The sequence below is a fragment of the Pygocentrus nattereri genome, chromosome 24 (genome assembly GCF_015220715.1).
Source record: "Pygocentrus nattereri isolate fPygNat1 chromosome 24, fPygNat1.pri, whole genome shotgun sequence".
In the NCBI taxonomy this organism is placed as follows: Eukaryota; Metazoa; Chordata; class Actinopteri; order Characiformes; family Serrasalmidae; genus Pygocentrus; species Pygocentrus nattereri.
Genome location: NC_051234.1, coordinates 11,689,471 through 11,702,281, shown reverse-complemented (window position 1 = coordinate 11,702,281; position 12,811 = coordinate 11,689,471). Strand labels below are relative to the sequence as shown.

The 12,811-nt window shown below is 39.6% G+C and overlaps 1 protein-coding gene across 1 annotated transcript in view; it reads right to left on the bottom strand.

Annotated features, from left to right (window-relative positions):
* Positions 1 to 4,122: 4,122 nt before the first annotated feature.
* LOC108437364 overlaps positions 4,123 to 12,811 on the bottom strand; it is a 50,686-nt gene continuing 41,997 nt past the window's right edge. Inside the window, exons 9-13 of the mRNA XM_017714406.2 lie at positions 11,936 to 12,006; positions 11,510 to 11,807; positions 10,156 to 10,307; positions 7,124 to 7,403; positions 4,123 to 5,356 (exon numbers count right to left, since the gene is read on the bottom strand). Of these exons, the coding sequence (XP_017569895.2) occupies positions 5,212 to 5,356; positions 7,124 to 7,403; positions 10,156 to 10,307; positions 11,510 to 11,807; positions 11,936 to 12,006 (946 nt within the window). The 3' untranslated portion in view covers positions 4,123 to 5,211. The remainder of the gene's footprint in view (positions 5,357 to 7,123; positions 7,404 to 10,155; positions 10,308 to 11,509; positions 11,808 to 11,935; positions 12,007 to 12,811) is intronic.

Genomic DNA, 12,811 nt, shown 5'->3' with positions numbered 1-12,811 from the left:
AGTCAAGCAGGTTTTTTCCTTCTCCTGTGAAGTTACCATTTTGGAGATACAAGGTTTTTGTTCCGATAGCAGCTTGTGCTATATGTTTATATAGTGTGATTCAAAAAGATTGATCCGATTTCCAAGTGCCATATTTTTACAACCGTTTGGTTCCTAGGTACCTATCACAATCCAGTTGAAAGAGGGGGGTCGTAGAGTTTCTGACTGTCAGTGGAAGATGGCTCCCTTCAGTCTGAGAGGAGATGAGACCCCTGAGTAGAAAGCGTTCTGCATTCTCCACTTCAATAAAAGTGAATCCGTCATAACTGCGCAGCGTGATTTTCATGGGCAGTGAAGCTCCAACAGCTCCGAGCGGTCATCATTGGCTTCACAACACTGGGTGATCTCCGAAATCGCACTGAAAGAGTCGTGAGTGCAATGACACCCGACATGTTCCATTGAGTATGGGATGAATTTGACTATGGAGTGGATGTTGGAGGAGCTGGAGGAGGTTCATACTGAACACTTATATAATTACATAATAAACTTTATGCTCATTTAAACCATTTACAATTGGATGAATCTTTTTGAATCACCCTGTATATACAGGGTCTAAATTAAAAAACAAGGAACATGGAACAAGAAACATGACAGTTAGGATAAACATCTCACATTATCAATGAAAGTATCAGTGTCACATTTCACAAAGACATGACAGAAATGATATCAATGACAGAATGAGAAACACAAATAATAGGTGGAGACAACAGTGAACACCCAGGGACAATACCACGGAAAGTAACTCCCAGAGCCCAGTATATAAAGGCTGATCAAAATTTCCCCTAGTGCTCAGAGACAACTCAACCAGGGAGTCAAAAAAAGATCTGGAAGAACATTCAATGAACTGCAGAAAAAAAAATCTGTGCTCATGAATTCTCAGTGCAAAAGGGACTAGAAAAGTAAAGTGGAGTCATGTGACTCCAGCAAGGCACAAAACACTGTTATCCAAAAGAAACAGTGCTTTGTATCACATTTGCAAAACAGCACCTGGACAATCGTGTAGCCTTTTAGGATAATGTTCTACGGGCAGACCAGTCTGTATTGACTTTCTGGACAACGCAGATCCCTTTTTGCCATAAAGCAAGTTGTGCATTTCATAACAAACATATTTAAAGGTGCATTCCAATGGACACTACACTTCCACAGTACACACTTCTTCCACTAGGGGGTGTCTTTGATCCCTGAGATCCCTTTATACAGGAAGGAATGTGTCTTTAAGAAGATGGCTTCTGCATGTGAACCCTGTGTGGATGCAGGAGTGGAGTATGGCTGTAGCACATAGTGGAGCCAAGAAGCACCCAAATCCCTCAACAAACTACCGGACATTGTTTTATCCAGCTAATGTGTTTTTATTCACCTTCCCTCTTGAACTTTCTCATTTCAACACTCAGGCTATCCAGCAACAGAACCACTACTTGGGTTGGCTGTGGATCTTCAGGTGAGATGGGTTACTTACACAGACACATTTTAGCCTAAAACACCTTACTTATATGCTGGCTAATTACAGCACAGAGTCATTAGGCTAGAGCAGGGGTCTTTAATTAAAACTCAATAAGATCCGGAACATCATAATGTATAACTTGCATTCAATCGCTAAAGCTACCATAAAGGCTAGAAAAGTTATCCTGATTAAAATAGAACCACCCTGTCGAAATTAAATAATTCTCCATACTTAATTGGTTATAGGTCGGGGTCCACGTAGGACAGCATCTAGATCCAGACTCAGACCGCAGTCAACCTATTAGTGACCTCTGGGTTCCGCAGCTTTGCTCTTAACACACAACTAAAAATAAAACTCAAAACACCAGGCTTGGCAGGAAAAGGCACTTATTTTATTGAAAATTAAGTCTTTCCAGCATCAAGCATTAATCTTGAGTTGGCCCAGGCATCAACTGACAAACCCACTTAAATCCATGCTTTTTAGCCTCTTTTTGGTCAGTAACCTCTGTGCTTTTCCTAAATATTTCAAACTTTTTTACCACCCTTCCAAACCAAGAAGTAATACATTTTTTTTAATTGCTGAAGGCGAAGGCTTCTTTCAAGTCCGAGCCTTCAAGCTTTGTTTGCTTCATCAATGACAGCTGTACTTCTCTCTTTTTCTCAATGATAATTTTAATGTTTCATGATATAAACAGACTCCAGCTGTATCTGTATCACAGCCAACAGCTTAAGGCCACTTACAGATACAGACACACAGCCAAACTGTTCATCCACCATATAATACTTATATAAGAATAATTATGATTCAATTGATCTATTACCTTTGAAAAGCCTTTTATATTATCAGAAACACCAACATAACATTAGCTAGCCAACCATTAAACTTCCCTTAGACAGGTTGCTTTGTTTCGTAGCATGACTTCTGAACATTATGGTGAAGATCTTAATATCTGGTGGTGGGAAGGTAAAGGCATATTTTGCTGCCTAAGGTCCTGGACTAGTTGATGTCCTGACTTGGACCCAATAGAGATGCAGTGGCAGGTCCTCAAAGAGCAGTTCACACTCGAAAACCTACCAATATGTCTGAATTTAAGTAGTTCTACAAAGAAGATTGGGCTCAAATTTCTCCACAACAATGAGAAAGTATGGTATGAAATTGTAGGGTATGTTGGGCTATTATATTTTCACATAAGTAATTTACATATTGGATAACTTTGCTGCTTAAATAAATTAAATAATAATTTTAAAAATGTATTTTTTAAGTGAGACTGTTATTTTGGTTTATTATTACATTTTATTAAAGATATGAAAGTATTCAGTGACACAAATATACATTAATGGAAAAATAGGAAGGGGGAAATTTCTTATTTCATAAGGCTTTATTTTTAAACTCCAATCCAAGTGCAATCAATAAATCTGCTAATACTAACATTTCCTTTAGTGAGTTGCTCGTCTGCGTCAGGGCAGGTATCCAGACTTTCAAAGGAATCTGCTGTAACTTACAAAAATTAAATGGAAGCTTTAGTGAAAGTTTTGCCACGAAGACTCTAATGTTACGTCATTCATCCATTTATTGGTCCTGACCAATCGCGGGCCTTCATCTGTCTTTAAAATGACTCAAATTACATACTTATCCTGCTGCTTTCAGGTGTCTACGTTTTGACGTTCCCCTCCTTCCTCCCTACCACCAGTTGGGTCCCTGTCTGGTTGTCCGGGGTTGGCTCTGCCCCTCCCGACTTTATGCGGCAGGGTCAAGTCAAGTTTATTTATGTAGGGCGGAACCCATCCTCCTCTGGTCGACACCGGATAGCAAACAGTGTTAGTTTGAAATATTAGAAGTAAAAACGGGGGAAAAACAGGTGGAGTAATGGTTAATTAGATTTTTATAGTTTAGAGTTTATGCAGAGTTCAGGTCTCTCTGCTGTGGGTCCAAGTTTTATTAGGATTAAGAAGAAGGAAATTGTTGGTCATCCATCGTTTGATATTTTAACCTCATTCTTCAAGTTTATATAGATTCAGAGCCTCATTTGGTGTTGCAGATATTTAAAGCTGCGTGTCTTCTGCATAGCAGTGAAAACTAATACCGAACCTGTGAACTTTTATCATAATTCGCTCTTGCCTCCTGGATCAATGGAGGTCTCGAAGCTCCAAGACCTGGACAGAGGATAGGGCCTACACCAAAGACCCTTTGATTTCTAGTAAATTGTTATCTTTCAACTTGTAAAATTGCATTTAGGGTTTAAAAATTGTCCTCCGTCACTCTTGAGCCTCCTGAGTCTTTCTGGCAGAACTATTATATGACAAGTGAGCTGACAAAAAAAAGGGCGCAGGAAGGTGTTTTCAGTTGAGGGTGATGATATTCATAGAAACACATGAGCGGTGACATCATGCAAAATAATTTGCCTTTTGTCATTTAAAGTAGAATGTGTCATAACGTACTATAAGGTGGCATGAGATGGCATGAGTGGAAGTGCAAGGTAAGCACTTATAATAAAGTGGCCAGTGAATGGAAGTAGAAGGTAGGTGTTTTGAATAAAGTGGCCAGTTTGCGGAAGATTTTCCTAATATAGTGGTCAGTGAGTGTATATATGTAGAATTGTAGCTGGTGCTCAGACTCGTGCAGTTAATAAGCAATTCACAATGTGCAGACCTGACAAAATTTATTTACCCAATAGAGAAATAGAGATCAACCAAAGAACAATAGACTGTCATTACAAAAAGTAGAAAATTAACCCAGAAATGCATAAGGCTATGAACAATGGTGTACATTGTTTACAGTCATCAAATATCAACAGCAAAAGGTAATCTTTAAAACCCATTCAAGCATTCAAGCAATTTGAATCAAAACCCCATTGTTACAGTTCCAGGTTAGCCAATGAAAACCAAATTATTATATTATTAACAGACCATTTTAAAAAGTAGCTTCAAGTCGGATAAGGACCATGATGATCAGAGCAGCCTGGCATATGACGGGAGAGACAACTGACTTGAATTGAGGCCAGTACTGATCTGCTGATAGTGATACTGTCAATATTCTCCTTCTCCTAAACTTACGTGCAGCATTTGATAATGTTACTTATGATGTTCTTATTTCTTGTCTTTCCTCTACTGGTATTGATACAGCCTTCAGAGTCCACTCTAGTCCTCCACCTGTCCTGTTACATGTAGTGTTCCTCAGGGCTCAGTTCTTAGACCCCTTCTTTTCCTAATCTACATCCTACCACTTGGCCAGATTATTCATAGCTATGGCCATAACTTTCACTGCACACTTTTGATCTACATATTAAGTCCTTCAATAAGACTGCATTCTTTAATTTACATTGTATTGCTCATCTTCGACTGTTCTTGACAGATAACAATGCACAAACTTCATTGTGTCTCATATTGATTACTGTAACTCCCTCTTTGTTGGTCTCCCTGTAAAGTCTGTACAAAAGCTACAGTACATTCAGCCTCACCCATGTGTTCAGCTCACATTACTCCCATTCTCTCTCAGCTTCACTGGCTACCAGTTCCGTCCTGTATAAAGTTTAAAATTTTACTGCTCACTTTCAAAGCCCTGCATAACCTACTCCCCTCTATCAGAAAACTCCTGACCTCTTACACCCCCCATTGGTCACTTAATTTTGATCCAAATTCTATTTCATTGCTTTCAGGGTACAATCATGGCCAACAACCAGCAGAGAAATAAAACTGATCATCACATTGTAATCATAAAGGCCAAGAGGTTCTTCAGATCAGAGGAACTCCATACACCTCCACCTCACACAGAGTGAGGTATTCCGATCTTCCTGGAATCACAATGTTGATGTACCGTCCCTGCATCCCGTTACAGTTAAAGGACAGAACATTATTCTTAGTGTTGATCACTCCACACCTGATGAAGCAACAAATGAAAAATGATCACAATTTTCAAATTTGTGAAAAAAATACAAGCTAATATTGATTAGGCCTGAATAAACACTCAAAGACTCATACTGCTTTATCTTTTTTCAAGCTACAAAAAATGTAGCCCAATCTACACTTTTCATCATCAAATGCCTTTAATAAGAAGAAGAAGCTATTCTTAATATGTGTGAAATGTTAAAATAAATGACAGCTCTTTCAGTTACGTACATTATAAATTCATGTTACCCCCTTGTCTTCACTAAAACTAAATTGCATTAAAAAAATGCTCCATTCAAAATTTACAATAAGCAATTAGCATGTTCAGAAGGTATGAGAAGTGTGATGAAGCATCTCATGTATGTTTGTCATTACCATACTTCACAGGCTTCCAAAGTTAAGTAGAACAAAATATTTAAAAAATCAAATTAGATTTAAAAACAATAGAGCACTATAAACAATTCACTTAAATATACTTAATACAACATGATAAACTCCACCAGCCAAAAATTCTGATCTCTCAGTCAGACCCAGGTTTTGTGGTGCTGATGGAAGCCTGGCAACAATATAATTATAATCTGCATAGAACTGACAGCATAGCAATGATGGAGGAGTAGCTGTCTTAGACACTATATCCAAGCTATAACCCTTAAGTCAGTCTGTGAAGAAAATATTTTGGATTATTAGTCTTAAAAGTGTATCTTGCTTTTTTTTTTTTAACCTGATTTTCTGCCCAATTTAGTCATCTCAAATTCCACCTGCTACTTAGGACTCCCCCAATCACACGATGCTATCAACCCTAGGAGGATGAAGGCTGGCACAGGCTTCCTCCGAGACTTGTGAAACCAGCCACCGCTTCTTTTTGAACTGCCGCTCATGCAGGAAAGCGCCAAATGCCAGATCTATTACGTCAGTGTGGCAGCGGCGACTGAAGAGCTGAAAAGCCCTATTGAATAAAGGACTGAAAAGTCTAGCTGGATAGCTGAAGCCACTGGAAAGTGGCCAGCATAGTGTTGGTTTTATTTGGTTTGTTGATTTTGTGGTAAAACAAAAATAATGGCTACTGCAATATTGAATCCTGCCTCCAGCGTCCTCCTTGAGCCCAGGGTAGCATATGCCATGCTGCAGTCAGTTAACAGACGCCTGCGCTGAGTGATGGGAGGAGAAGAGGGGCCATCCTACCCACCCAGAGAGAGCGAGGCTAATTGTGCTCTCTTGGACTCCCGGCTATGGATGGTTGTAGCATCACCAGGGATTGAACTCGTGATCTCCTGATTATGATAGGGCCAACGCTTAAACGGTTGCGCCACTCGGGAGTCTGTGTGTCTTGCTTTTGCGAAAACCCCCCACCCCTCCCCCTACCTCCTGCTTCCTCCTTTGTAGTTTACAGTATAGCTAGACTTTTATCACAATACTGTATATGTGCTACCTATTTAATACTGATATAGAAATGCTAATGGTAGGTGATTTTAGTTTTAACTGGCACACTGATGCACATGATCATATTGAAATATGTGATAATCTCACTCACCCACTGTTTATTAATGAACAGAGTAGGTCAAATCTAGGAGATCTAAGGTGGATATGTTTTTAAACTGCAGTAGCAAAGATTACTCAATGGTAAATTATGAAAGATTAATATTATTACTTTTAAGAATGATTCTGAGAGTTAATATTTTAGTACTCATCCAGAAATACCAATCAGTATTCTTAGCCTGTAAAACTAAGGTTGGAACTGTCATTATAACATAATAATTACCTTGGGTTATTGTTGCCGTTGTTGTCCAGACTGTCTCCGATTCTAATTTCAGCTCCATTCAGTCTGTGACCCAATTCCTGCCTGTTAGTGACCCTGATGGTGAATACTTTGTGCTGTTTCAGCAGGTCCAGTCTCCACCATGCATTTAAGTTTTTTTCAGTGTGTGAGCAGGAGCCATGACTGTACACACCATCTTGATTTCCATCAATGGCGTTGGATGGAAAACCACGATCATAAAGGCTGGACTGTGAAGCTGTTCCTTTCAGCGTTACTTTTTGTCCTGCACAGGAAACAATGAGTCTGGTGAAAACGAAAATTTCTGATCTAATAAAACATCAATACTGAAGTTTGCCTGTAAATCTAAGTATCCTCACTTTATTAGAAATGCGTAGCATGTAGCATGCATGGTTATGTTTTTAATTTTATACTTTTGCTGTTTTGCTGTTCCTGTCAGGGTGTATACTTGGGGTGCAACAATATGCAAATTTATTGATATGATATGTTTTCGATAAAGAATTAGAAAAGAATGCTAATGTGGCAGTCTCCTCTACAAGTGTAGGACCAATTACGCCACCCCTTAGTTTATACCTAGAGCAAAGAGGAGCTCTGTAACAATTTAAGCACACAATACAGGTTTTGTACAGAAAAAAGACATAACTGATTGTTTCACAGCTTGTGAATAAAAATCGCTTCACTTCCAGGCAAGAATTGCTTCTAGAAGTCAATGCAGGTTCTTCACAACCAATTTCTGAAAGAACACTCTGGTTGGTTGCAACGCTTTGGTTGAAGTGACAGTAAATTTGAACCCCAGTGCCGACACTGAGCTGCTCTACAGCCAGATTTTCCCTTTTGCTCATCATCTTACTAAAAACAGAGCGATGACAGAATTCCAGACACTTGCGGATGGAGGATAATGAGTTTTAATGATAAACCGGTCAACCTAGCAAGGGGTCAAAACCAATATCCAAAAAAACAGCAATGGTACAAAAACGGAAGGTAAAAAGCATAGTAAAATACAGAAACACACAGGGTCAAAAACGTGGTCAATCCAATAAACATACAAATGAGAACGTTTAGTAATGTCAGATAAACAATACCTCGCAAAGACTGAGTCTAAAGCCCAGGCTTTTTTACTCTCAGCTATTACGAGTCACAGGTAAAGATATTTTAAAAGTCAGGTGATTATGAGCGCTGATAGGAGCGCATGTTGACATCACCTGATCTCCCAGTGTATTCTGGGAGTTGGAGTCCAAGTCCAAGTGCGGACTCGCATGCGTGACACTATCCTTGTATTCCAAAATGACAATTCTTGCCTTCACAGGGCTGCAATTGTGACTGGTGGTTGGTATAGTGTAGTAGGTAACACCTCTGCCTTCTATGCTGTAGGCTGGGGTTCAGTCCTTGCCTGGGTAAACATCCTACACTACACCAAAAAGAGTTTTTAAGCAAAAGTCCTAAAACTACCTTCACTTACCTGTTTAAAATGATCAACTTGTAAGTTGCTCTGGAGAAAATGTAAATGACTGATTGGCATGATGAGCATTCACACATCTGGCCCACAAAATCCAAAGATTTGAATCCTCTTAAAAATGTGTGGGACCACCTGGAACAATGAGTAAGACACCAGAGAAATCTGGCCAAACTACACAGTACTTTCATGCAGGAGTGGCAGTCATTGATAAAGCCTACATCCGGAAACTGGTCCAGTTTGTGCAAAATTGAATTGCAACTGTTATTCATGCTTGTGGATGTATTACACACAGTTCGGTATGTTTCAGTCACAGGTGACAATGTTTTTGTCCTGTGAGCTCATCCAGCTACTTGTAGTTCCAAAAATGTTTTTTTGGAAAAAGACAAATGCTTGTTAAGGGCTTAAATGAGTGTTTAACCTTTAACCTGCATGACCCAAGATTCTCTACGTCTGACTATTCGAAGCTACACACATCTCTTTTGTTTTTTTGTTTTTTTTTCACCCATGCAAATTTGGCACTTGCGGCTGTTTGAATCCTATGTGGGGAGTAGCTGCTGTAACCTCCCTCTGCTAACTGAGGCTTTTGGGAGAGACTTCAAAAAAAAGGTAAGCATAGTTGAAGTATTAGCATGGGCATTTGATATGACAGTGCCGGTAACCGTGCAGTCTGCCACTCTTTGCCCATCACTGTTGCAACTGAACGACCTGGAAAACTACCCTTCTTCCAGCTCAAGTTCCTTCTCTAAACTCATCATTCCAAACAGCTCAGCTAATCAACCATCCAGGGTAGAAAAAGTAAAGTTAACGTCCCATTTGCCATATACATTTACAAAACTGCTGCTCCATTTAAGGTGGAACAGAAAGTTCAACCATAACCAAAACCAAGATTTGTATTTAATTGTACAATATACTATTCTATAATACAAAAATATAGAAATAATTTATATCTGAAACATTAATTCAAAATATAGCTGATGCACAGCACATATCATCTCACAGCTCCCATACAGGAAAAAAATCACTTTAACATGTATATCATGACACACCGATTACCCTCTGTATAATACACACACATACACACCTTCTAAGCTGCTTCTTAAGAGCCTATCCCAGCGGTCATAGGGCAGAAGGCAGGACACACCCTGGACAGGTCGCCAATCCATTGCAGGGCAGACACACACATTCACTCAAACATAGGGGCAATTTAGCTTGTCCAAATGACCTGACTGCATGTCTTTGGACTGTTGGGGAAACCAGAGTACCCAGAGAAAACCCACGCAGACACTCGGAGAATATGCAAACTCCACAAAGAAAGGACCCTGGCCACCCGGCTGGGGAATTGAGCCCAGGCCCTACTTGCTGTGAGGCGACATGGCTACCCACTGCTAGGAATAAATATCAGAAATGTGGCTTTGAAGCTACACTGGACTAATTCCTGTAGCCTGAACCTTGAGTTACTTGATCTGGGATCAGATCTCTGTGTACATTAATGTTTTGGTTTATATGAGTCGATAAGCACTTTCATTTTAACAGTATAAAGTGTGATAAGTGTCCTTCTCACCATCTGGAGTGGGATAGCCATACACCTCAACCTCACAGAGAGTCAGGATCCGGTTATTTCCAGGGATGATCACGTTGACGTAGCGACCTGAGATGCCTTTCAACTTCAAGATGCTGGATTTTCCTGCAGGGATGCTAGAAATCACCCCAGCCCTGGATAGAAAACAGTACATATATGAGAGGATGTGTGTCATGCCTGGCTCCTCCCACTCGCCACGTGCTTTTTGTTTACCTTTTGATAGTCCACATGCTTCTTTGTTTTGGTATCCCTAGTCCTGCCCCCTTGTTTTGTGACTCCTGCCCCTGATTGTTTTCACCTGTCCCTCGTCTTCCCGATGTCGTATTTAAGCCCTGTGTTTACCCTTTGTTTTCGCTGGTCTTTGTTTGATGTTAGATGTACTGATTGTTTGACTTGTTTCTATGTCCTGTTGGAAGTGTTTGGGTTTGTGTTTTCGTGAGTGTATTTCGTCATGTCTGCCTATCGATCTCTCCGTGTTGGTTATATGGACCTGGACTGTCATGACAACGACCCTGGATTTGCCCTCAATAAAAGTCGCTTATCTCAGCACATGTGTCCGCCTCCTCGCTCCACACATTTCTATAGGCCACAGTCAGTAATAGCTGAAATTGACAGAGTATAAAAAGTCAACTCAACATAGCCTGGAGTACTTGGCTTGGTACAATGCATGCTGGTTAGGTTTTTGATTGATGTGTCATTCTTACATAAACCATGATATTCTCATGGGATGGAGGCGGTAACAGTGGTCTGAAGATCTACCTTCCTGCAGGTTGTAGCCCTTTAAATTTCATCTGATCTACTTCAATTTTATGCCTCCAGTCTTTCAGTAGCTAAATGATATGTGTCAGATCTGGGTTAGAGGTCAAACCTTTTACCAGTAAAAACTACCTGGCCTGACATTCTTCCACTTATCCTCTGACTACAACTAAGTACCCTCAGTACCTGCTAGTGGGAGGTGCACTTCAACTAAACTAGACAGGTAAAGTTTGTCAACAAACTTTTAGTTGGCTTTACAAAGTCAGCTACCAAAACTTAATAACATGTTTGCCAGGGTGTTGCGACATGGTTGCTATGTTATCCTGAATGTGTTTGTTAAAATGCTGCAAGTCAGTTGCTATGGTATGTTTACGAGGTGGCATCTGGTGTGTACAACTTTCCAAGAATCTCCCAAATGCAGCATTACAACATACAGTAAGGGGAGGAGCCTGACCAGAAAACGGCTTAATTTGGCTCAGCATCTTAAGTTCTTGTAGTTCAACTTTTGCTTTGCATAACTAGTAGCTTTCAAGCGATACTAGCAACTATTACCATTTTACATAGAAAACAGTTTAATCACCTGGTGTTGTTGTTTCCATTGTTGAGTAAAGAGTTTCCGATGCGTATCTCAGCTCCATTGATCTTCTCTGGACAGCAGTCTCCTCTGTTATAGATGGTGACAGAGGTCACTGTATAATCACCCAGGAGGTCTACCCTCCACCAGGGGTTTTGTTGAGTCTCAGTGGCGGTGCAAGAACCATGCTTATAGTTTGAATCAGTATTTCCATCTATAGCATTGTAGGCATGACTGAATGCCGCATTGGTGTTATTAACCAAGGATGACTGTGTGGCTTTTCCATAGAGAGCGAGGTTTTTGGCTGGAATGAAAAAAAAGCCATGCAGATTTGTTCAATAATACATAAGCAAAAGAAACATAATTTTAAAGGTGGTTCTGTTTGATTGTGTCATAGCTAAAAATAATGTATGTGTAAAGATGTATATGTACCTCTTAAAGATGCATCAGTGAAAGCCACTGTAACCGCTCCCAGCAGGTAAAATATGTAATGTTTCATTTTTCTGGGAAAAAAACAAAAACAAAAAACAAGTAAATATAGTACATTAACTTAATACTTAACTTAATCTTAATACACCTCACTTACTTTACATTTTCACAAAACACACTAATGTAACTCTGAAAAACAGTTTGCAGTTCTTAGTGGTACACAGTACATTAGTGCTCTCTACGTATGATCTGAGCACCCAGCACATTAATGCCAGGTGTAAATGAGGTCTGTCTGATGTAACCATTTAACTCTGGCTTTACTCTACAGAGTAGAGTAACTTCAAAGTCTTACAGAGACTTTGAAGTTATTTTACTGGTCTTAGGGATGCAGAAAGGTGTTTTAAGTTGGGGATGCTGAGATTTTAAACTGTATATATGTGATGTGAACAGTAATGTTATGCAAAATGATTTTTTCTTTTTATTTTAGTTTGATAATTCATATCAAATTCTTACCATAACACATCATGATGTGCCATAATGGTGAGAGATGACAATGTACCCACATAACCGACACAATAAATGCACAAAATGATTCCACTCTTTCTCCTTCTGGATGAATTTTAAGCAAATTAGTTGAGTGATGTGCAATCAGATTGTTGATGTGTGGCACAGTAACAGATTGTGTCACATCCACAGTCACACAAATTAATCCAAGAGATATATGACAGTTGATTAAAAAAAGGATACATTCAAAACATGGGACATTATTATGTTTTTTTGTGTTAAAAAAACACATATTAGGCCGCTTTGAGGCTCAGAAATAGCCTACAGCTCTCTGTTTTAGTGGCCCATCCCCACCAGCAGTGTGCAAGGGAAGCA